Below are 25,181 nucleotides of genomic sequence, written 5' to 3'. Positions count from 1 at the left end.
ACACACACACACACACACACACTAACCTATATTTCCTCATACACTCACTTCAAACGCAAGATTCAGACAAGACAAGGAACCCAAACGTATTGCAACACCCCCATAGCCCCGCGCACCCCCTTGTAGCCCCGCACGCCCCCTCCAGCCCACCAGCACCACCACAGCCCCCTCCACCACCACAGTAAAAAATTGGTGTTTGGAATAAGCGTTTGGGTGAGGCGCGCACACACACACACACACACACACACACACACACACACACACACACACACACACACACACACACACACACACACACACACACACACATACAATGTTTTAAATGCTTTGTATAAAACAGCGAAGGATTTTTCAATTTTTTTTATTTATTTATTTATTTATTTATTTATTTATTTATTTCCCTGCAATTTCTTTTTTTTCCATTTCTTTTTTTTGTTTTTCCTCTTTTTTTATTTATTTTTTTTTTTTTTTGTCTTTTATTTATTTGTTTATTTTCTTTTTCTCCTCCTCTTCTGTTTTTTATTGTTGTTTTTCGTTTGTTTTCATTGAATTTTGGTCTGTTTTGTTTATTTTCATCTCTGTTACCTGTTCTTCTCTGTTTTTTCTTGTTTTTTTTTGTTTTTCTCTTGTTTTCTTGTTTGTTTTGGTTTTGTTTATTAGTTCTTGTCTCTATCTCCTCTTATTCTTTTTGTTTATCTAGTCCTTCCTTCCTTCCTTCCTTCCTTTTTTTTCTTTCATTCAATTTCTTCCTTCATCCCTCCCTCTCTTTCTTTCTTTCTTTTTCTTTATTTATTTATTTATTTTTGTTGTGTCTGTTTATCCAGTTCTTCCTTCCTTTCATTATTTATTAATTTTTCCTTCTATTCTTTTGTTCTCAAACATTTAAATTCATTCAAATCAATAAATATATATTTTTTTACTCTTCATTTTCTTTGTGTGTGTGTGTGTGTGTGTGTGTGTGTGTGTGTGTGTGTGTGTGTGTGTGTGTGTGTGTGTGTGTGTGTGTGTTTTCTTATTTAATTCTCTCTCTCTCTCTCTCTCTCTCTCTCTCTCTCTCTCTCTCTCTCTCTCTCTCTCTCTCTCTCTCTCTCTCTCTCTCTCTCTCTCTCTCTCTCTCTCTCTCTCTCTCTCTCCTCTCTCTCTCTCTCAATTCAACAGACCCATATTATGACCTAGAAGACTACAGTGACCTCCATTGACCCGATGTGACCTGGGATGACCCGACACGACACAGGAGGCAGAGGTCGTGCTGCCATATTTTCTAAAGTCCGTGCAATTAAAATTTTTCCGAAATGCAAAATAAAATGTGCGTTTTAATTTGCTGTGGGGGGAGGGGGGGGAGATGGAGGAGGTGGGCCAGGGTGTGCTGTGGGGGCCTTGCTGTGTGTGTGTGTGTGTGTGTGTGTGTGTGTGTGTGTGTGTGTGTGTGTGTGTGTGTGTGTGTGTGTGTGTGTGTGTGTGTGTGTTTGCCAACCTGGTGTAGAGACAGATAGACAGACAGACAGACGGACAGATTTAAATAACATCTTTCTTTCTTGTATTTTTCTTATATGTAAATGATAAAATAATTCAATGATTATATATAGGTAATTCATTCATTGCATTACTTATTAATATCTCTCTCTCTCTCTCTCTCTCTCTCTCTCTCTCTCTCTCTCTCTCTCTCTCTCTCTCTCTCTCTCTCTCTCTCTCTCTCTCTCTCTCTCTCTCTCTCTCTCTCTCTCTCTCTCTCTCTCAATGAAAACTGTTTAGTCTATATATTTCTGTTTGTCCTCTGTGAAATATATATGAAAAACATGACACTTGTTTATAAATGTGGCAGACAGAAGCATGGAGGTCTGTGTGTGTGTGTGTGTGTGTGTGTGTGTGTGTGTGTGTGTGTGTGTGTGTGTGTGTGTGTGTGTGTGTGTGTGTGTGTGTGTGTCATTTCTCACATCAGTTTTCTTTATTAATCTCTAGTGAATTTTACTGTAATTTTTAAAAGGTGACTATGAAAGTATCTATTAAATTATCAGGATTATTTTATTGCTGATGTGTGAAAAATCTGCTTGTTTGAAGAGATTTAAGACTGTAGTTAAGTAGCTGAGGATAACTGAGAGGGGGTCTGGTGGAGGTCTTCAAGTGGCACAGGGAACACAGCAAGGGTGACTAAGAGGGGGTCTGGTGGGGGTCTTCAAGTGGCACAGGGGACACAGCAAGGGTGACTAAGAGGGGGTCTGGTGGGGGTCTTCAAGTGGCACAGGGGACACAGCAAGGGTGACTAAGAGGGGGTCTGGTGGGGGTCTTCAAGTGGCACAGGGGACACAGCAAGGGTGACTAAGAAGGGGTCTGGTGGGGGTCTTCAAGTGGCACAGGGGACTCAGCAAGGGTGACTAAGAGGGGGTCTGGTGGGGGTCTTCAAGTGGCACAGGGGACACAGCAAGGGTGACTAAGAGGGGGTCTGGTGGGGGTCTTCAAGTGGCACAGGGGACACAGCAAGGGTGACTAAGAGGGGGTCTGGTGGGGGTCTTCAAGTGGCACAGGGGACACAAGAACAATGACAGAAATTACTACTACTACTACTACTACTACTACTACTACTACTACTACTACTACTACTACTACTACCACCACTACCACTACTACTACTACTACTAACCCTTGTGTTCTCATGTTTTCTGTACAAACTATGCTAAACTGTGGTGTGTCTAAGCCCCTGGGGTGTAGCAGGGGGTTCCACAAGGTTGTCTCCTTGCCCTAGTGGCTGATGGGGCTGTGTGTGTGGGGACGGGAAGGCGATTGTTAAGTTAGTATATGAAAAGATTTATATATTGCCTATCACATAATGTTTGTTTTGTTTTACCTTCATAAATAAATAAGTGTGTTTTTATCTGTCATTGTCATCATCATCATCATCATCATCATCATCATCATTACCTGTGTTGGGGGTGAGAGAAAGGATTTGTTTGTAATTCTTTTTCTTTATTAAGTCATATGGTGCTTTTAAAAGAGTACAATTGCAGGTTACATTAAGAGTCTTATTCATCGTCATCATTGTCACCATCATTATTGTCCTGTATAATGACAAAATCCAATCTTTATTCATCACTATCACTACCATTGTTTTTTTTTTATATAATGACCAAAAAAAAATCTAACCTAACCTAACCTAACGTAACTTTTTCACCCCAATCAACACTAAAGCTTAATTTCTGGCAATACAAGTGTCTATAACCTAACCAAACCTAACCAAACCTCCCTTCCCTTCACCACACACACACAAACACACACACACACACGAAACTAACCCAAACGCTTCATATTATAGTGAAATTTCCTCTCCTCACTGCTTCTAACACCACTACTTCTACCACTACTTTCATTTGAAGATTCCCCACTGCTGTTTTCACTCTCCTCCTCGCTTGTTTCCTTGCTGCTCTCGTTACTGCTGCTTGTTTGACTCGAAGACGTGTCACCATCAGGTCTTGGGATCCCAATGGAGAGAAATGAACACGATATTTCACTGTGGTATGGGTGGCAGTTCGGACACCTGTAGAGGAACGCCTGGGCCTGAAGGAGAAATGGGTGGTTTAAATGGGGTGTTTTTTTTGGGGGGGGGTAATGAGGGAAGAAATGGATGTTTTTTTTTTTTTTTTTTTTTTTTTTTTTTGTAAGGATTAGAATGATTTATTTATTTATTTATTTTTTTTTTTTTACTTCTATTTATTTATTTATTTTCTCTTTTGGGGAGGCAGGAAGAAAATGGCGTATTTTTAAGGGGAATGGAACAGAAATGTGATGTTTTTGGTGTTTGTTTATTTATTTATTTATTTATTTATTTATGGTGGGGAAAAATTATGTTTTGGAAGGGGAAATGGGGGGAGTATGGGATATTACAAGCATACATACAAAATAACAGAATTAATTAAAGAGGAGGAGGAGAAGGAGTACAATAACGAAAGATAAGGAATAAGAAGAGGACAGATAAATGGAAGAATAACGAAAGAAATAACGAAAACAAAGGAGAAAGACAAAAAATAAGAGAAAAGGAGTTAAAGAAATAGGACAATAACGAAAGGAATGGGCAAAAAAAAAAAAAAACGAGAAAGAAGGATTAAGAAGAGGACAGAGAAATGGAAGGATAACGAAAGAAATTACAAAAACAAAGGAGAAAGACAAAAAATATGAGAAAAGGAGTTAAAGAAATAGGACTAACGAAAGGAATGAGCAGAAAATAAACAAGAAAGACAAGGAACAAGAAAAACGAAAGAATTGGGCAAAGAAGACGAGAAAGACAAATAAAATGAAACTAAAGAAAACGAGAAAAATATAAAAAAAAAGAAAAGAAATAGGAAAAACAGGAAAGAAAATAAAATAGAAGGGGGAACAAAGAATTGGAAAAACGGGAGGAAGAAAAAGAGGAGGAGGAGGAGGAACTTCACCCACCTGAAGGCCACAGCGGCGACAGGTAAATCCATCAGGTAATTTAAGCTGTGTCAAGGTCATGTTTTTGTGTTTCAATAACTTGTGGTCGAGGAGAGAGAGATACGGGTCAGTTTTCACCAGCAGTGGTATCCTGAGAGAGAGAGAGGGGGGGGGGTAGGTTTGTTTTGGTTTGCGTCTATTTACGATACATTAGGCTAAGTTAAGTTATGCTAGGTTTAAGTTATGCAAGAGTCGGTTAGGCTAGGTTAGGACACATTAGGGTTAGGTTAGGATAAATATAAACAAGAACCTGAAGATTTAAGGGACGACTTCCTAATCATAGAAAACGAAGAGCCGAAGAATTTAAAGGATGACTTACCTAGATATAAACATCCCCTTAAAACATTAAACATCCCCTTTTATCTTTGACACGGGCAACACACACACACACACACCTGTCACTGCAATTAAATCTCCACAGTCCATTATAACTTATGGGAACCTCTTGAGGGCAGATGAAAAACCGAATGCTGGCTGGGAGTTTTGTCTCCAGAATTGATATCACTCTCAGCTCCTGCAATATAAAGGTACCAAAAATCATATTACAAACCTGTGTGTGTGTGTGTGTGTGTGTGTGTGTGTGTGTGTGTGTGTGTGTGTGTGTGTGTGTCTAAGATAATGAGGTTGATTATAATGCTGGTCGTCAATCTAGGTAAGTCACTCTTTAAATTCCTCGGCTTTCGTTCGTTTTCTTTGATTGTGAAGTTGGGCGGTGGTTTTCTATGATTGTGATGTTTATTTTATTTTCATATTGGTGGTGTTTTGGGACGTTATTGAGGCAGGTGTGGTTAGCTTACGTTAGGTTAGGTTCATAATAATGCCATACTTACCCCTCCAGGAACCAGTACATAATTTTCCGGGAACAGCCCATTCTTATACGAGGTCTGAGAGAAAGAGAGAGAGAGAGAGACGGTGATAATCAGTAAAAACGAAACAAAAAATAAAATAAAATAAGATATAAACACATACACAATATTGTACATACATAAGAGAACGTGTGTGTGTGTGTGTACGTACCATGGCTGCCTTGCATGATTGCCCCTTAGGATGAAACATTGTGAAAAATTTACAGGTAGTACTTGTCACCTGAAAGAGAGAGAGAGAGAGAGAGAGAGAGAGAGAGAGAGTTAGAAAGAGTGAGGACGGCTTTATATATCATTACATAGATGGATATTTACAAGTTTAGAGAGAGAGAGAGAGAGAGAAAGTCACTCACCATTAAAAGAAGTAAAAACAGACTTTTTCTACCCATAGTAGTGGTAGTGGTAGTAGTAGTAGTAGTGGTAGTAATAGTGGTGGTGGTGGTGGCGGCCAGAACACTGTTTACTTCTGCATCTCTCCTCTTAATATATACCAGGAGATGGTGGTGGAGAGAGAGAGAGAGAGAGAGAGAGAGAGAGAGAGAGAGAGAGAGAGAGAGAGAGAGAGAGAGAGAGAGCTAAGTATATTTTGACTGAAGGAGGAGGACGAGAAATTATAGTTTCCATAACACACACACACACACACACACACACACACACACACACACACATCAAATTTTTCAAAACAGAACTTTAAACATTTCCCAATGGCAGAAATTGAGAAAGAAATGCGAGAAGCAGGAGGAGGAGGAGGAAGAAGAAGAGGAGGAGGAGGAGGAGGAGGACGGAAACAATGACAAACTCCAATAATTTTTAAACCCACGGAATCACAACACAAAATCATGACTTTCCACCAAAACAAGAAAAACAACAAGATTTAATGAGAAACAAGACACCAAGACAGGCAGAGGGAGTTAGATTGCAAGGGAGAGAGAGAGAGAGAGAGAGAGAGAGAGAGAGAGATTGATATTGCATCTTGCTATTCAAATCTGGATTAGTGTGTTGAAGCCTCCCTCCTGAAAGAGTTCAAGTCACAGGCAGGAGGAAACGGCAGCAGGCAGGGAGTTCAGGAGTGTGCCAGTGAAAGGGGTGAGAGACTGAGAATACTGGTTAACTCTTGCATTAGGGAGGTGGACAGAATAGTGGTGAAAGACTGAGAATACTGGTTAACTCTTGCATTAGGGAGGTGGACAGAATAGTGGTGAAAGACTGAGAATACTGGTTAACTCTTGCATTAGGGAGGTGGACAGAATAGTGGTGAAAGACTGAGAATACTGGTTAACTCTTGCATTAGGGAGGTGGACAGAATAGTGGTGAAAGACTGAGAATACTGGTTAACTCTTGCATTAGGGAGGTGGACAGAATAGTGGTGAAAGACTGAGAATACTGGTTAACTCTTGCATTAGGGAGGTGGACAGAATAGTGGTGAAAGACTGAGAATACTGGTTAACTCTTGCATTAGGGAGGTGGACAGAATAGTGGTGAAAGACTGAGAATACTGGTTAACTCTTGCATTAGGGAGGTGGACAGAATAGTGGTGAAAGACTGAGAATACTGGTTAACTCTTGCATTAGGGAGGTGGACAGAATAGTGGTGAAAGACTGAGAATACTGGTTAACTCTTGCATTAGGGAGGTGCACAGAATAGTGTAGTGGTGAGCAAGTAAAGTCATATCAAATTGTAGTGACAACCTTTGACCAACCAGACAGGTCTACTACTACTACTACTACTACTACTACTACTACTACTACTACTACTACTACTACTACTGGATCAGTGTATGGACAGGGATGACAGGTGGAAACAGACTGGCAGGTTTCATACAGGTCTGATGGCTTCCTGCACCAACCCTTGTGTTCTTATGTACTACTACTACTACTACTACTACTACTACTACTACTATTGGTGCTACTGCTTGGAAGGCCCTGTGCCCCTGGAGTGGTGCCACCCTGCGTCCATTGCAAGACTCTTGTCCTCCAGTGTGCGATAATGCCTCATTCATGACTTTCAGGGGTGGACCTCACTCGCCTCTTTTTTCTTTTTATTTATTTCATTTATTTATTTATTTATTTTTATTATCTTCGCTACCCTTGTCCAGTGTCCTATGTCTTACATAGCAATATAACAAAAAGCGCAGTACATTGTCTGGGGTGAGCTGTTTTTTGGCATCTTGGCTCTTTGCGTGGGCAGCAGAAGTCAACATTTCAAGTTTCCCGCCTTCTACCCACGGTGCGCTGGTTCTCTTTCACTTACTCAGAATTTATAAATAATTCGTAGATGATCACCGTTATTTGTATACTGAAAACAAGGGACAAAGAACAAAAGAAAATTAAGAACCAATAAAATGTAAAAAGTTTAGAGTGCCGTTAGAAAAGTAGAAAAACAAGGCAAGATTTTCGCGGGCACCGGGCAGAGAGAGAGAGAGAGAGAGAGAGGATTACTCTACACAAACAATTCTGTGCTCTCACTCCTAAGACAAGCAGGCACGCCCACACACTCCCTGCACGCCCACCTGCAACAGACGAGCAGTAAGGAGAGGCTGAGAGAGAGAGAGAAAGTGAGGAAGAACCGCGCACGCCTACAGGCAGCAGACGAGCCGCAAGGTGAGGCTGAGAGGGAAGAAGGGAGAAGTGGTGGTAAATTTATAGTTTAAGCCAATGTCCCCAATCTGTACCCACGGCCCACGGCGTTATTATTAATTTCCGACAAGTAGTGTAATCATTAGAAATGATGTGAATAGTGAGAAGAACAAAATGAGGTAGGTTATTACCACGTAGTGTGTAATGGCTTAAACTATAATAAAACCCAAGTGATCAATTGGTTCCTTGTTTGTTTGTTTGTTTGTTTGTTTTGAAAGTGATGAATATTTGTATTTGGTGGTGGTTTGTGTATCCAGATGAGCAAAGGCAAGTGTTGTGTTTGTTAGTAGGCTGAGCGTTGCACCTGTTATCTTGTTAATACGTTTTTCTGGTGATAAATTCTTTGACAAAATCACTCCCAGATCTTTTCCTCTTGTTGTCTTATTTATTGTTTCATTTCCCATCTTATAGTTACAGCCACACCTTGTGTTACTTTTTCCAAACTCCAAATTCCTCTGTTGCAGGTGCCAGGTGTATCTTGTCTGTGCAGGCTGTGTGTTAGGCTGAGGCTGAGGCAGGAAGCCCCTCGCTGCCTGTGTGGTGACGGCCTCCTCTGTTGCAGGTGCCAGGTGTATCTTGTCTGTGCAGGCTGTGTGTTAGGCTGAGGCAGGAAGCCCCTCGCTGCCTGTGTGGTGACGGCCTCCTCTGTTGCAGGTGCCAGGTGTATCTTGTCTGTGCAGGCTGTGTGTTAGGCTGAGGCAGGAAGCCCCTCGCTGCCTGTGTGGTGACGGCCTCCTCTGTTGCAGGTGCCAGGTGTATCTTGTCTGTGCAGGCTGTGTGTTAGGCTGAGGCTGAGGCAGGAAGCCCCTCGCTGCCTGTGTGGTGACGGCCTCCTCTGTTGCAGGTGCCAGGTGTATCTTGTCTGTGCAGGCTGTGTGTTAGGCTGAGGCTGAGGCAGGAAGCCCCTCGCTGCCTGTGTGGTGACGGCCTCCTCTGTTGCAGGTGCCAGGACTCCCTCCGTGCATCCCTCCTGCAGCCCCAGGCTTCCTGCAGGACCGGACGCAGCCAGGAGCAGCGTTGCAATGGAGGGTGCAAGGCCAGGAAACAGCAGCAGCAGCAGCAGCAGCAGGAACAGGCTGGAGCAGCGGGCGACCCAGGGCGTGAGGACCTACACTTGTGACCACTGCGGCAAAGTGTGCTCCACCAAGGCTGCCATTGCCAGACACGTCCTCTCCCATGCCAGCAAGACAAGGCTGAGAGGCAGGAGTGGCCCCGCTGAACACACTGCCACCCACACTGGTGGCAGGAACCACAAGTGTGACCTCTGCGGGAAGACATTTGTCAAGAAGAGTCATCTTGCCTCACACATCCTCACCCACACTGGGGAGAGAAAGTTCCAGTGCCTGGAGTGTGGGAAAAGATTTACCCGCAAAAGTCATCTTAACACACACATCCTCACCCACACTGGGGAGAGAAAGTTCCAGTGCCTGGAGTGCGGGAAAAGATTTACCCAGAAAAGTAATCTTAACACACACATCCACACCCACACTGGGGAGAGAAAGTTCCAGTGCCTGGAGTGTGGGAAAAGATTTACCAACAAAAGTAATCTTAACACACACATCCTCACTCACACTGGGGAGAGAAAGTTCCAGTGCCTGGAGTGTGGGAAAAGATTTACCCACAAAAGTCATCTTAACACACACATCCTCACCCACACTGGGGAGAGAAAGTTCCAGTGCCTGGAGTGTGGGAAAAGATTTATCCAGAAAGGTGATCTTGACAAACACATCCTCACCCACACTGGGGAGAGAAAGTTCCAGTGCCTGGAGTGTGTGAAAAGATTTACCCGCAAAAGTAATCTTAACACACACATCCTCACCCACACTGGGGAGAGAAAGTTCCAGTGCCTGGAGTGTGGGAAAAGATTTACCCACAAGGGTTCCCTTAACACACACATCCTCACCCACACTGGGGAGAGAAAGTTCCAGTGCCTGGAGTGTGGGAAAAGATTTACCCACAAAAGTAATCTTAACACACATATCCTCACCCACACTGGGGAGAGAAAGTTCCAGTGCCTGGAGTGTGGGAAAAGATTTACCCGGAAGGGTTCCCTTGACAGACACATCCTCACCCACACTGGAAAGAAGAAGAGAAAACAGCCAAAATCATAGCTGTTGCAGTCCCCGGTGACTCCGGCCTCAGTAGAGCTGAAAGGCACGCCCACACTGCCACACTCCCTGCACGCCCACGCACGCCCACAGGCAGCAGACGAGCCGCAAGGTGAGGCTGAGAGGGAAGAAGGGAGGAGTGGTCAATTGGTTTGTTGTTTGTTTGTTTGTTTGTTTGTTTGTTTGTTTTGAAAGTGATGAATATTTGTATTTCGTGGTGGTTTCTGTCCTGGCACTTATGCAGAGGATGGGCATACAGTTCCAGGCCCTGCCACCACCACCGCCACCAGCAGCAGCAGCAGCAGCAGCAGCAGCACAGCCACAGGAGGGGGAGGAGAAGGCCCTGCTGGCACCCAACCCCCCACCATCCCAGGACACTCTTCCTACTGTGGAGAGATCAGATTGTTCCACTGAGTACACCTCCAGGTTGGTCTGTTAGGTTAGGTTGGGTTAGTTTTTGAGTTAGTTGGTTAGTTTGTGTGTTAGTTTGTACTGTAGGTGAGTCTGTTATTCAGAAATGCTTTGCTCTTTCACCACCACTGTTTTCCAAGGCCACACAGAGATCATTAGCTGGGTTCTCCAGAGTGTTTCTCATATTAATAACATAGAAATCTTGTTAATCTGTCACTATAATCATAAAAACACCTTTAAAACCCATGTCAGTTCAAGTAGAGCCTTTTGAAAGCAGGTAGGCATTTTCTCAAGGGTGTTTCTCCTGTTAATAATGTAGAAACCTTGTTAATCTATCACTACAACCATAAAGACACTCTTGAAACCTGTGTCACTTCAACCAGAGCCTCTTAAAAGTAGTGTTTCTCGTGTTAATCACACAGAAACCCCGTAACTCTTGACATTATAACCATAAAAATGCCCTCCAAACCTGTGACACTTTAACTACAGCCTTTTGAAAGTAGTGGTGTTGGCAGAAGTCTTGAGAATACAGTCCACCCCACCACTACCACCACCACCACCACCTGTCCCTTCTGCAGGTACCTGACGGACTTTGAGCCGGTGCAGCGTCTGGCGCGGGGCGGGCTTGGCGTGGTGTGTCAGGTGCGGAACAAGTTGGATGAGAATGAGTATGCCGTGAAGAGGATCAACCTGCCAACCAAGTGAGTGTGTGTATGTGTGAGTGTTTGTGAGGCAGACAGACAGACAGACAGAGAGAGAGAGGGAGGGAGGGATAGACTGACAGAGATGCAGAGAGAGAGAGAGATAGATATACAGAGAGAGAGAGAGAGAGAGAGAGAGAGAGACAGTGTTAGACAGACAGAGAGAGAGAGAGGCATACATTGACAGAGAGAGAGAGAGATAGACAGAGGCAGGGTTAGACAGACAAAGAGGCATACACTGACAGAGAGACAGACAGAGACAGGGATAAAGTAACAGAGATGGAGAGAGAAAAAGACAAACAGAGACATTGAGAGATGTTTCAGTGTGTGTGTGTGTGTGTGTGTGTGTGTGTGTGTGTGTTGATTTATGAAGAAGATGGCAAATAGTGGGAATTTTCTGATGTGTTTTGTACTTTATATTTTCTTTGCTTCATTCATTTTTTTTCTTGTTTTTTGTTTCCATGTGTATTTCATTCATGTTTTTCCTTTCTCCTTCTCTCTCTATTCCTTTATTTTTTTCCTTTCACCTATATACTTCATTCGTATCTTTCCTCTCTTCTTCATTCTCTTCCCTCAGTATATAAAGCTACATTAGGGTAATACATGTGTGTGTTTGTTTGTACATAAGTTACAACACCACTCCCTGCCACACCACACCACCAACCACACTAACACTGCACCACCACCACCACTGCAGCAAGTCATCTGCTGAGAGAGTGAAGAGGGAGGTGAGGGCCCTGGCCAAGCTCAACCACGCCAACATTGTCGTCCGCTGCTACAACAGCTGGCCGGAGACGCCCCCCCAGGATGGCAGGACCCCCAAGACGCCACGCATAGCCAGCAAGTCTCCTGCGTTTGTGTGCGTATGTTTGTGTGCGTATTTACTTAGCGGTGACACACAGGAGAGGAGGTAATTTCCTACTGTCCTGTCTTCATAACTGTTCTTATCCAACAGTGAAAAGGAAGTGCAGGTGTGGTGTTTGTGGCTGTGCTCATCACTTTTTTCTTTATTTTTTAGCTAATTGATCAATAAAATGTTGGTAGCCTTGCACACACAGCTTTTGTTGACTTGTAAGGCCTTGGGGGCTGATGGGTGTTGCTGAGGGCAGGGTGACCGGCAGCCTTCCTGTGCTCCTCAATTTTTTCTTTATTTTTTAGCTTCTTGATCAATAAAGTGTTATCAGCCTTGTACACACAGCTTTGGTTCACTTGCACAAGGTTTTGGGGGCTCGGGGGTGTTCTTAAGGGGGGCACTAACTGTCCTGGGGTGTTCCTTACCAACGTGTGTCTTGCCTCACGCTGGGGACAAGCAGGGCTGGCTGGGTGACGATGAGCATTCACCATCTTGACTGGGGGCAGTGTGGGAGGGAAGACAAATGAAGAGAGAGAGAATGGTTGATATTGCATCTCTTGCTATTCAAAGCTTGTTAGCACATAGTGTAGGGAACCATTGTAACTGTAGATTCGAACCTTCTAGAAGCATAAGTGGAAATTTCCTATTGTGACGCCCGCTGGGAGTAGTGTCTAATTACTGTTTCTTCTCCTAGTTTACTGGTAAATATTAAGATAGGAATAACTATTATATGCAATAATAAAATAATAATTAATAACTGTAAATGTTAAACTATATAAATAGGCAATAGCTAGATAGAATAACTCATATGTGAAATATGATCCTGTGAAACCTATCACCTACGATGTCACGTGATCACAAGCGCCGCACCTTGAGGAACGCCGCATTGCCCCGGGCAGTTGGGTGGAGAGCTCCAATCTGGCCAGCTGGGTGTGCGCGGTGCGCTGTGTCCTGTGTGCGTCTGAACTCTGCCACGAACAATTGCACTAAGACTACACCCTGAGTCTTTCCCACAAGTGTGTACCTTTTGTGTATAAGGCAGGGAAATAAGTGCAAGTGACAGTGTATAAGTGACTTTATTGTGGTGACAAGAACAGTGACAGACAGACTACATATCCTTGTGCTGAGATTCAGTTTCTTGGGCTCAGTACTTAAGTGGTATTGTATGTAAACTGTAAATATATATGTACAAACTGTAAAAAGGGGGTTTTCCTAATTACCTGGGTATCAAAAGACAGTGATTTGCCTTTTACCGCTCGAAGGCTCTACCAATGCGGTGTTAAATAAACAGTAACACTACGCCCTGCATCCTAAATAGCATTCCATAAATGGTGATGCTAATAAAAAGGATAACAAGCTGGCCTAGTGTGTTGAAGCCTCCCTCCTGAAAGAGTTCAAGTCACAGGCAGGGGGAAACACAGTAGCAGGCAGGGAGTTCAGGAGTGTGCCAGTAAAAGGGTGAGAGACTGAGAACATTGGTTAATTCTTGCATTAGTGAGGTGGACAGAATAGTGGTGAAAGACTGAGAATACTGGTTAACTCTTGCATTAGGGAGGTGGACAGAATAGTGGTGAAAGACTGAGAATATTGGTTAATTCTTGCATTAGGGAGGTGGAGAAAATAGTGGTGAAAGACTGAGAATACTGGTTAACTCTTGCATTAGGGAGGTGGACAGAATAGTGGTGAAAGACTGAGAATATTGGTTAATTCTTGCATTAGGGAGGTGGAGAGAATAGTGGTGAAAGACTGAGAATAATGCTTAACTCTTGCATTAGGGAGGTGGACAGAATAGTGGTGAAAGACTGAGAATACTGGTTAACTCTTGCATTAGGGAGGTGGACAGAATAGTGGTGAAAGACTGAGAATACTGGTTAACTCTTGCAGTAGGGAGGTGGACAGAATAGTGGTGAAAGACTGAGAATACTGGTTAACCCTTGTATTAGGGAGGTGGACAGAATAGTGGTGAAAGACTGAGAATATTGGTTAACTTGGTTAACTCTTGCATTAGAGAGATGGACAGAATAATGGTGAAAGACTCAGAATATGGTTAACTCTTGCATTAGGGGGGGTGGACAGAATAGTGGTGAAAGACTGAGAATACTGGTGAACTCTCTCATTAGGGAGGTGGATAGAATAGTGGTGAAAGACTGAGAATACTGGTTAACCCTTGTATTAGGGAGGTGGACAGAATAGTGGTGAAAGAATACTAGTGAACTCTTAATTGCATTAGGGAGGTGGACAGAATAGTGGTGAAAGACTGTGAATACTGGTTAACCCTTGCATTAGGGAGGTGGACAGAATAGTGGTGAAAGACTGAGAATACTGGTTAACTCTTGCACTAGGGAGGTGGACAGAATAGTGGTGAAAGACTGAGAATACTGGTTAACTCTTGCATTAGGGAGGTGGACAGAATAGTGTAGTGGTGAGCAAGTAAAGTCATCAAATTGTAGTGACAATCTTTGACCAACCAGACAGGTGTACTACTACTACTACTACTACTACTACTACTACTACTGGATCAGTGTATGGACAGGGATGACAGGTGGAAACAGACTGGCAGGTTTCATACAGGTCTGATGGCTTCCTGCACCAACCCTTGTGTTCTTATGTACTACTACTACTACTACTACTATTGGTGCTACTGCTTGGAAGGCCCTGTGCCCCTGGAGTGGTGCCACCCTGCGTCCATTGCAAGACTCTTGTCCTCCAGTGTGCGATAATGCCTCATTCATGACTTTCAGGGGTGGACCTCACTCGCCTCTTTTTTCTTTTTATTTATTTCATTTATTTATTTATTTATTTTTATTATCTTCGCTACCCTTATCCAGTGTCCTGTGTGTTACATAGCAATATAACAAAAAGCGCAGTACATTGTCTGGGGTGAGCTGTTTTTTGGCATCTTGGCTCTTTGCGTGGGCAGCAGAAGTCAACATTTCAAGTTTCCCGCCTTCTACCCACGGTGCGCTGGTTCTCTTTCACTTACTCAGAATTTATAAATAATTCGTAGATGATCACCGTTATTTGTATACTGAAAACAAGGGACAAAGAACAAAAGAAAATTAAGAACCAATAAAATGTAAAAAGTTTAGAGTGCCGTTAGAAAAGTAGAAAAACAAGGCAAGATTTTCGCGGGCACCGGGCAGAGAGAGAGAGAGAGAGAGAGAGGATTACTCTACACAAACAATTCTGTGCTCTCACTCCTAAGACAAGCAGGCACGCCCACACACTCCCTGCACGCCCACCTGCAACAGACGAGCAGTAAGGAGAGGCTGAGAGAGAGAGAGAAAGTGAGGAAGAACCGCGCACGCCTACAGGCAGCAGACGAGCCGCAAGGTGAGGCTGAGAGGGAAGAAGGGAGAAGTGGTGGTAAATTTATAGTTTAAGCCAATGTCCCCAATCTGTACCCACGGCCCACGGCGTTATTATTAATTTCCGACAAGTAGTGTAATCATTAGAAATGATGTGAATAGTGAGAAGAACAAAATGAGGTAGGTTATTACCACGTAGTGTGTAATGGCTTAAACTATAATAAAACCCAAGTGATCAATTGGTTCCTTGTTTGTTTGTTTGTTTGTTTGTTTTGAAAGTGATGAATATTTGTATTTGGTGGTGGTTTGTGTATCCAGATGAGCAAAGGCAAGTGTTGTGTTTGTTAGTAGGCTGAGCGTTGCACCTGTTATCTTGTTAATACGTTTTTCTGGTGATAAATTCTTTGACAAAATCACTCCCAGATCTTTTCCTCTTGTTGTCTTATTTATTGTTTCATTTCCCATCTTATAGTTACAGCCACACCTTCTGTTACTTTTTCCAAACTCCAAATTCCTCTGTTGCAGGTGCCAGGTGTATCTTGTCTGTGCAGGCTGTGTGTTAGGCTGAGGCTGAGGCAGGAAGCCCCTCGCTGCCTGTGTGGTGACGGCCTCCTCTGTTGCAGGTGCCAGGTGTATCTTGTCTGTGCAGGCTGTGTGTTAGGCTGAGGCTGAGGCAGGAAGCCCCTCGCTGCCTGTGTGGTGACGGCCTCCTCTGTTGCAGGTGCCAGGTGTATCTTGTCTGTGCAGGCTGTGTGTTAGGCTGAGGCTGAGGCAGGAAGCCCCTCGCTGCCTGTGTGGTGACGGCCTCCTCTGTTGCAGGTGGCAGGTGTATCTTGTCTGTGCAGGCTGTGTGTTAGGCTGAGGCTGAGGCAGGAAGCCCCTCGCTGCCTGTGTGGTGACGGCCTCCTCTGTTGCAGGTGCCAGGTGTATCTTGTCTGTGCAGGCTGTGTGTTAGGCTGAGGCAGGAAGCCCCTCGCTGCCTGTGTGGTGACGGCCTCCTCTGTTGCAGGTGCCAGGTGTATCTTGTCTGTGCAGGCTGTGTGTTAGGCTGAGGCTGAGGCAGGAAGCCCCTCGCTGCCTGTGTGGTGACGGCCTCCTCTGTTGCAGGTGCCAGGTGTATCTTGTCTGTGCAGGCTGTGTGTTAGGCTGAGGCAGGAAGCCCCTCGCTGCCTGTGTGGTGACGGCCTCCTCTGTTGCAGGTGCCAGGTGTATCTTGTCTGTGCAGGCTGTGTGTTAGGCTGAGGCTGAGGCAGGAAGCCCCTCGCTGCCTGTGTGGTGACGGCCTCCTCTGTTGCAGGTGCCAGGTGTATCTTGTCTGTGCAGGCTGTGTGTTAGGCTGAGGCAGGAAGCCCCTCGCTGCCTGTGTGGTGACGGCCTACTCTGTTACAGGTGCCAGGGCGGTATCCAGTGACAGGAGTCCCTCCGTGCATCCCTCCTGCAGCCCCAGGCTTCCTGCAGGACCGGACGCAGCCAGGAGCAGCGTTGCAATGGAGGGTGCAAGGCCAGGAAACAGCAGCAGCAGCAGCAGCAGCAGCAGCAGGAACAGGCTGGAGCAGCGGGCGACCCAGGGCGTGAGGACCTACACTTGTGACCACTGCGGCAAAGTGTGCTCCACCAAGGCTGCCATTGCAAGACACGTCCTCTCCCATGCCAGCAAGACAAGGCTGAGAGGCAGGAGTGGCCCCGCTGAACACACTGCCACCCACACTGGTGGCAGGAACCACAAGTGTGACCTCTGCGGGAAGACATTTGTCCAGAAGAGTCATCTTGACAGACACATCCTCACCCACACTGGGGAGAGAAAGTTCCAGTGCCTGGAGTGTGGGAAAAGATTTATTGAGAAAAGTTCCCTTAAGAAACACATCCTCACCCACACTGGGGAGAGAAAGTTCCAGTGCCTGGAGTGTGGGAAAAGATTTACCCACAAAAGTAATCTTAACAGACACATCCTCACCCACACTGGGGAGAGAAAGTTCCAGTGCCTGGAGTGTGGGAAAAGATTTACCCACAAAAGTAATCTTAACAGACACATCCTCACCCACACTGGGGAGAGAAAGTTCCAGTGCCTGGAGTGTGGGAAAAGATTTACCCACAAAAGTAATCTTAACACACACATCCTCACCCACACTGGGGAGAGAAAGTTCCAGTGCCTGGAGTGTGGGAAAAGATTTACCCGCAAAAGTCATCTTAACACACACATCCTCACCCACACTGGGGAGAGAAAGTTCCAATGCCTGGAGTGTGGGAAAAGATTTATCCAGAAAGGTGATCTTGACAAACACATTCTCACCCACACTGGGGAGAGAAAGTTCCAGTGCCTGGAGTGTGTGAAAAGATTTACCCGCAAAAGTAATCTTAACACACACATCCTCACCCACACTGGGGAGAGAAAGTTCCAGTGCCTGGAGTGTGTGAAAAGATTTACCCGCAAAAGTCATCTTAACACACACATCCTCACCCACACTGGGGAGAGAAAGTTCCAGTGCCTGGAGTGTGGGAAAAGATTTATCCAGAAAGGTGATCTTAACAAACACATCCTCACCCACACTGGGGAGAGAAAGTTCCAGTGCCTGGAGTGTGGGAAAAGATTTACCCACAAGGGTTCCCTTAACACACACATCCTCACCCACACTGGGGAGAGAAAGTTCCAGTGCCTGGAGTGTGGGAAAAGATTTACCCACAAAAGTAATCTTAACACACATATCCTCACCCACACTGGGGAGAGAAAGTTCCAGTGCCTGGAGTGTGGGAAAAGATTTACCCGGAAGGGTTCCCTTGACAGACACATCCTCACCCACACTGGGGAGAGAAAGTTCCAGTGCCTGGAGTGTGGGAAAAGATTTACCCAGAACGGTTCCCTTGACAGACACATCCTCACCCACACTGGAAAGAAGAAGAGAAAACAGCCAAAATCATAGCTGTTGCAGTCCCCGGTGACTCCAGCCTCAGTAGAGCTGAAAGGCACGCCCACACTGCCACACTCCCTGCACGCCCACGCACGCCCACAGGCAGCAGACGAGCCGCAAGGAGAGGCTGAGAGGGAAGAAGGGAGAAGTGGTCAATTGGTTTGTTGTTTGTTTGTTTGTTTGTTTGTTTGTTTTGAAAGTGATGAATATTTGTATTTCGTGGTGGTTTGTGTCCTGGCACTTATGCAGAGGATGGGCATACAGTTCCAGGCCCTGCCACCACCACCACCAGCAGCAGCAGCAGCACAGCCACAGGAGGGGGAGGAGAAGGCCCTGCTGGCACCCAATTCCCCACCATCCCAGGACACTCTTCCTACTGTGGAGAGATCAGATTGTTCCACTGAGTACACCTCCAGGTTGGTCTGTTAGGTTAGGTTGGGTTAGTTTTTGAGTTAGTTGGTTAGTTTGTGTGTTAGTTTGTACTGTAGGTGAGTCTGTTATTCAGAAATGCTTTGCTCTTTCATCACCACTGTTTTCCAAGCCACAGAGATCATTAGCTGGGTTCTCCAGAGTGTTTCTCATATTAATAACATAGAAATCTTGTTAATCTGTCACTATAATCATAAAAACACCTTTAAAACCCATGTCAGTTCAAGTAGAGCCTTTTGAAAGCAGGTAGGCATTTTCTCAAGGGTGTTTCTCCTGTTAATAATGTAGAAACCTTGTTAATCTATCACTACAACCATAAAGACACTCTTGAAACCTGTGTCACTTCAACCAGAGCCTCTTAAAAGTAGTGTTTCTCGTGTTAATAACACAGAAACCCCGTAACTCTTGACATTATAACCATAAAAATGCCCTCCAAACCTGTGACACTTTAACTACAGCCTTTTGAAAGTAGTGGTGTTGGCAGAAGTCTTAAGAATACAGTCCACCCCACCACTACCACCACCACCACCACCTGTCCCTTCTGCAGGTACCTGACGGACTTTGAGCCGGTGCAGCGTCTGGCGCGGGGCGGGCTTGGCGTGGTGTGTCAGGTGCGGAACAAGTTGGATGAGAATGAGTATGCCGTGAAGAGGATCAACCTGCCAACCAAGTGAGTGTGTGTATGTGTGAGTGTTTGTGAGGCAGACAGACAGACAGACAGAGAGAGAGAGGGAGGGAGGGATAGACTGACAGAGATGCAGAGAGAGAGAGAGATAGATAGACAGAGAGAGAGAGAGAGAGAGAGAGAGAGAGAGAGAGAGAGACAGTGTTAGACAGACAGAGAGAGAGAGAGGCATACATTGACAGAGAGAGAGAGAGATAGACAGAGGCAGGGTTAGACAGACAAAGAGGCATACACTGACAGAGAGACAGACAGAGACAGGGATAAAGTAACAGAGATGGAGAGAGAAAAAGACAAACAGAGACATTGAGAGATGTTTCAGTGTGTGTGTGTGTGTGTGTGTGTGTGTTGATTTATGAAGAAGATGGCAAATAGTGGGAATTTTCTGATGTGTTTTGTACTTTATATTTTCTTTGCTTCATTCATTTTTTTTCTTGTTTTTTGTTTCCATGTGTATTTCATTCATGTTTTTCCTTTCTCCTTCTCTCTCTATTCCTTTATTTTTTTCCTTTCACCTATATACTTCATTCGTATCTTTCCTCTCTTCTTCATTCTCTTCCCTCAGTATATAAAGCTACATTAGGGTAATACATGTGTGTGTTTGTTTGTACATAAGTTACAACACCACTCCCTGCCACACCACACCACCAACCACACTAACACTGCACCACCACCACCACTGCAGCAAGTCATCTGCTGAGAGAGTGAAGAGGGAGGCGAGGGCCCTGGCCAAGCTCAACCACGCCAACATTGTCGTCCGCTGCTACAACAGCTGGCCGGAGACGCCCCCCCAGGATGGCAGGACCCCCAAGACGCCGTGCATAGCCAGCAAGTCTCCTGTGTTTGTGTGCGTATTTACTTAGCAGTGACACACAGGAGAGGAGGTAATTTCCTACTGTCCTGTCTTCATAACTGTTCTTATCTAACAGTGAAAAGGAAGTGCAGGTGTGGTGTTTGTGGCTGTGCTCATCACTTTTTTCTTTATTTTTTAGCTAATTGATCAATAAAATGTTGGTAGCCTTGCACACACAGCTTTTGTTGACTTGTAAGGCCTTGGGGGCTGATGGGTGTTGCTGAGGGCAGGGTGACCGGCAGCCTTCCTGTGCTCCTCAATTTTTTCTTTATTTTTTAGCTTCTTGATCAATAAAGTGTTATCAGCCTTGTACACACAGCTTTGGTTCACTTGCACAAGGTTTTGGGGGCTCGGGGGTGTTCCTAAGGGGGGCACTAACTGTCCTGGGGTGTTCCTTACCAACGTGTGTCTTGCCTCACGCTGGGGACAAGCAGGGCTGGCTGGGTGATAATGAGCATTCACCATCTTGACTGGTGCTTCTGTTGCGTGACTGGTGGTGTCAGCTTTGTACTTTTCTCTTCCATGTTCTTTTATGAAGTGTAATGTTTGTGTTTATTTGGGTTAGTAAAACAAAGAGTGCATCATTGGTTTACTTTCTCTATTGCATTGTAACTGTGTGTGTGTGTGTGTGTGTGTGTGTGTGTGTGTGTGTGTGTGTGTGTGTGTGTGTGTGTGTGTGTGTGTGTGTGTGTGTGTGTGTGTGTGTTTAATTGAGGCTGGTGGACACACACATTGTTCATCTAAATTTAATCTAAAATATGTAAAATACTCCGGAATAACAGCGATGAATGACAAATATAGATGGATGTACTTCTAGCCAAACCAAACCTTAGCATATTCATTTATACATTTATCAATCATTGTGGGAGTGAAGGCGCTGGCACCCTGGCACATTTTTCTCAACTTCTGAAAACTGGCAGTTTTTTGAGCGCGCCGTGCCACGCGCTCAGCTGTTCGTCTGTACTTCAGTCAACAGTAAATAAACGTGACTGGGATCTCTCTCTCTCTCTCTGTACAGCTACACCAGCTGCTGCTCCTGCCCAGCGTGGCAGTATCCTCGCTTGCCCAGTGTGGTAACACTACAACAAATGCATAACCAGCAACTCATTCCGGCAGGCCACGGCTTAGCCAGCTCGGGACCCCAATCCTCCACGAGTGCCACTCCTCTGACGCACAGGCCAGCAGTCGCTGCCCTGCACTTCATTACAGGTGTACAGCGGGTGTGGGCCAGGCGAGGTGACGCAGCGTGCAGGTGCGGACACACACACACACACACACACACACACACACACACACAGTCACGCCCCGCACTGTGCTGTTGTTCATCCACAAGTTAAATACAACCAAATTAAGTCATTTTATACTTATCTTTATTTACAATTTCATTCAAGTTTCGGAAAGCAATAAAGTTTACTTAACACATCTTTTTAATTATAAACACTGGTTTTCATTTGACAACACAAGTTGACGAGCCGTGAAGACGACCTGACTGGTGCGCGGAGAGGCTGACGACGCAACGCGACGCAGTGAGGCAAAGCTTGACGGAAAATGTGCGTGAGTGACGGCGCCTTCTGTGACGCGACGGACATGAATGAGTGAATGGTGACAAGGGTGAGTGTGTGGCGCATGTCTAACCTGACCTCACCTAACCTATACATCCATACATTCATACATCAAATAATCTGGTATACATAAATGGCCAGCATTCTGTATACTATTAAAATATACATACATACTTGAGAACATATATTAATTTCTCTATGGGACATACACACACACTCTCTCTCTCTCTCTCTCTCTCTCTCTCCTATTCTATTCTATTATCATTAATATTTTTATTCTTTTTATTGTTGTTAGTGGTAACATTCTTATTGCTGCTGTTATTGTTATTATTTTTTTCTTATTCCTCATTCATACTTTTCTTTCTGACTCATCCACCCATTGAAAGAAACCCCAGCCTAGGCCTTACCAGAGCCCCTCCCCTTTACCCTCCCCATCACCCCAGCTCACAGATACAGCCAGAAAATAATCCAATATATTCCATTAATTAACCCAAAAGTCGAAGGAAAAAACACCCTTGAAAACCTGTCGACCATTATTGCTTTCGCCCTTCTCTTCTGCGCTGGAGTGGGTCCTGGGTGGCGCGAGGGGGGCGGGGGAGGAGGGGGGACAGTAGGGAGCGGGGGACACACATCAGCGAAACCCGGAGCAGGGGGTGGGAAGCGGAGGTGGTGGTGGTGGTGGATGTGAGGCAGATGGGGGTGATCAAACAGGTGTGTGTGGATGTGTGGGGGTGGTAGTGGGGAGTGGAGGGGCTGCAGGGGTGGGAGGATGGGGGGTTCGTGCAGTAGGGGGGTGTGGGTGTAGGTGTGGTGTGGGGGGAGGTCTGCCAGGGGATCTGTTGGGAAGGCAGGGGCGGCTGAGATAGCTAGGCGTCCGTTCTCCTGCAAAGAAATGGGTTTGTGAGAGAGAGAGAGAGAGAGAGAGAGAGAGAGAGAGAAATATACATCAATTTTTATATTTACTTTTCTTATATAATTTTTTGTCAGTTTTGAACGTTACTACTACTACTACTACTACTAAGGTTTACAACTGCAATGCTCTCTATAGTAATTTCAACACCGAAGCCTTGAGGTAGTCACGAACACGAAAGTAAACAAAAAAATGCGAGGCGTTTACGAATCTAGGCTTTCAATTATTATACCGTAGCTTGTCATTAATGTTAAGTGAAAAGTTAATAATGAAGTGCCTCCCTTTCCGTTCTTGTGAAAAGTTTGCCGTAGTCGGTATCAGCAGTCGAATTAAGAGGAAGATCAAGAACACGGGGGCCATCACAACAATGACTTTTGGTGGCAAGAAGCGGTATTTGGCCCTGAAGCGGTATTTGGCGCTGTTTTAGTTTTCCCCACCCCAAAACTCCACTTTTTCCACCATTTAGGACGGGAAAAAATAAGAAGTAGAACCGCATGACTAATATTTACGTAGTTTTCACCACCACGACCACCACCACCATAAGAAATAGAACCGCATGACTAATATTTACGTAGTTTTCACCACCACCACCACCACCAGCGCCACCACCAATTCTTACCTTCTTAGAGCAACCTTGTATAATCCCTGCTGCCCTCCCCTGCTTCTCCGCGCCGCCCTTGTTCTTCGGGGGTACCTCAGGGCCGTCTCCAAGTACTATGTTAACCAGGGCGTACTCCATCAGGGCCAGGAAGACGAAGCTGTGAGGGTGAGTGAGAGTGAGAGGGAGGGAGGGAGTGTGTGTGTGTGTGTGTGTGTGTGTGTGTGGTTTGGGTTAGGTTGAAAGATTTATAAGGTTTTCATTGGTACGTATAAAAATTCTCTCTCTCTCTCTCACACACACACACACACACCTCAAAACATCTCGAAACACCCCAAAAACACCCAAAACATCCCAAAACACCTCAAAACTCCCCAAAACACTCCAAAACACTCCAAAAAACTCCCAAAACACTTCAAAACACCCCAAAAACACTCCAAAACACCCCAAAACTCCCCAAAACACCCCAAAACTCCCCAAAACACCCAAAAACACCCCATAACACTCACACAGTACACGTGGACATAAACATATCGATAATTTTAATGTAGGACACGGGAGGGAGTGAATCTTGTGACTTCGCGTGTTGGGTGGACAGAGTCAGGAGGGAAGTGACGCCCAGTGTGACTCGCGCTGGTGCCGCCTCGGGTTTGATCCAGAAGGAGACCCACTGTGGAGGATTGGATCGTGTTATAAGGTGTTAGATTGAGTTTGTAAGGGATTAGGGAGAGTATAAGTTTATAAATGGGGTTATAAGGAGTGTTAGGCTACGTTAAGTTAGGCAGGTTTTTTTTTTTTTCCACGTTTTTTCTTGGTATAGTTTGTTAAAGGTTTATTTATTTGTTTAGTTGTTGAATTACCTGTCTATCTATCTATCTATCTATTCATCCATCTATCTATCAACCCTGCCCATCTACTCACCGACATTATGACAATAAGACACGTGGGCATGTAGGTGTGGAACAGGTAGTATCCGAGGCGCCTACGCAGCTGGAAGACCACCTCAAGACACGTGAAGTTACCTGAAGGCGTGGGAAAATTAATTACGTTGAGATAGTGAAAGGGGAAAAAGGAAAATGTAATTGGTTGGTTATAAAAAGGAAAAAGAATGATTTTGATAGATGCAGAGAGAGAGAGAGATAGACAATGAATAATCTCTCTCTCTCTCTCTCTCTCTCTCTCTCTCTCTCTCTCTCTCTCTCTCTCTCTCTCTCTCGACATTTTAGCTTGATATGGGTAACCTTTTAATCTGACCTGACCTTAAGTGACCTGAGAGAGAGAGAGAGAAAAATGTTTACCAAGAAATATTATGTATTTTATTTATTTATTTATTTATTACGAATAGAAAATAATAGTAAATAAAATAAATAAACAAATAATTCATCACGTTTCTTTATTTTTTTATTAATTGTCTTATTTATTTATTGTTTTGCATTGTAGAAAAATAATAATGATAATCACTACTACTACTACTACTACTACTACTACTACTACTACTACTACTACTACTACTACTACTACATGAATTCATAATAATACAAATAAAACCACCACCACCACCACCACCACCACAATACAGACCTGTGTGGTAGACCTGAGTGCAGTCCGCCGTGTGGTTGCCAACGAGGTCAAACTGGGGCAATTCAATGTTATCATCCACCACCAGCGGCACCTCAGGCTCCCAGTCGAACACCAGATCCTCCGTGGTGTGCGAGACTGTGGGATTGGAAGGGATTAGGGCTACTGAAAGGGGATTAGATGCGTTAAAAGAGGATTAAGAGTGTTAGAAGGGGATTAGTAAAGGATTAGAGGTGTGAGATGATAATTAAGGGTGTTAGAAGGGGATTAGATGCGTTAGAAGAGGATTAAGGGTGTTAGAAGGGGATTAGATGCGTTA

At 44.8% G+C, this 25,181-nt stretch overlaps 4 protein-coding genes across 10 annotated transcripts in view; 2 read left to right on the top strand and 2 right to left on the bottom strand.

The window, feature by feature from the left end:
• The window catches only part of LOC135096546 (gastrula zinc finger protein XlCGF57.1-like), a 275,120-nt gene extending 253,468 nt beyond the window's left edge, over positions 1-21,652 (top strand). For 2 of the 6 annotated variants that reach the window (XR_010264801.1, XR_010264799.1), the window contains one exon: positions 1,159-1,294. Coding sequence is in view for 1 of the 6 variants with exons in the window: in XM_063998113.1 (XP_063854183.1) it covers positions 16,832-18,262 (1,431 nt within the window). In the remaining 5 variants the exon portion in view is untranslated. Of the gene's footprint in view, positions 1-1,158; positions 1,295-7,401; positions 7,928-8,905; positions 10,184-10,330; positions 10,498-11,060; positions 11,184-11,880; positions 13,239-16,733; positions 18,263-21,232 lie in introns of those variants that run through there. The other 4 variants (XR_010264797.1, XR_010264796.1, XR_010264798.1 and 1 more) reach the window with 4 other exon arrangements.
• LOC135096554 (uncharacterized) lies at positions 2,946-5,799 on the bottom strand. Of its 2 annotated transcripts, XR_010264802.1 has the most exons (6): positions 5,681-5,799; positions 5,482-5,550; positions 5,295-5,348; positions 4,860-4,978; positions 4,426-4,555; positions 2,947-3,549 (listed from the first exon to the last, which is right to left on the bottom strand). XR_010264802.1 is itself a non-coding variant. In XM_063998124.1 (5 exons), exons 3-5 carry the CDS (start codon positions 5,333-5,335, stop codon positions 3,283-3,285), a joined length of 438 nt encoding a protein of 145 aa, XP_063854194.1. In that variant the 5' UTR covers positions 5,336-5,348; positions 5,482-5,550; positions 5,681-5,799; the 3' UTR covers positions 2,946-3,282. The 2 variants fall into 2 exon arrangements, 1 of the variants encoding a protein (XP_063854194.1); XM_063998124.1 differs by lacking the exon at positions 4,860-4,978 and having other exon boundaries at positions 2,946-3,549.
• Positions 18,494-21,652, top strand: LOC135096552 (eukaryotic translation initiation factor 2-alpha kinase-like). Its single transcript, XM_063998122.1, has 4 exons — positions 18,494-18,666; positions 19,227-19,349; positions 20,047-20,208; positions 21,331-21,652. The coding sequence occupies exons 1-4, from the start codon at positions 18,494-18,496 to the stop codon at positions 21,452-21,454; spliced, it is 582 nt and encodes a 193-aa protein (XP_063854192.1). The 3' UTR covers positions 21,455-21,652.
• Positions 21,568-25,181, bottom strand: part of LOC135096547 (glycine receptor subunit alpha-4-like) — an 11,080-nt gene continuing 7,466 nt past the window's right edge. The window contains exons 6-10 of the mRNA XM_063998114.1: positions 24,866-25,000; positions 24,206-24,306; positions 23,794-23,954; positions 23,306-23,444; positions 21,568-22,658 (exon numbers count right to left, since the gene is read on the bottom strand). Of these exons, the coding sequence (XP_063854184.1) occupies positions 22,221-22,658; positions 23,306-23,444; positions 23,794-23,954; positions 24,206-24,306; positions 24,866-25,000 (974 nt within the window). The 3' untranslated portion in view covers positions 21,568-22,220. The remainder of the gene's footprint in view (positions 22,659-23,305; positions 23,445-23,793; positions 23,955-24,205; positions 24,307-24,865; positions 25,001-25,181) is intronic.

Source organism: Scylla paramamosain, unplaced genomic scaffold (genome assembly GCF_035594125.1).
Source record: "Scylla paramamosain isolate STU-SP2022 unplaced genomic scaffold, ASM3559412v1 Contig4, whole genome shotgun sequence".
NCBI lineage: Eukaryota > Metazoa > Arthropoda > Malacostraca > Decapoda > Portunidae > Scylla > Scylla paramamosain.
This window is presented reverse-complemented; position numbering and strand designations above follow the sequence as displayed.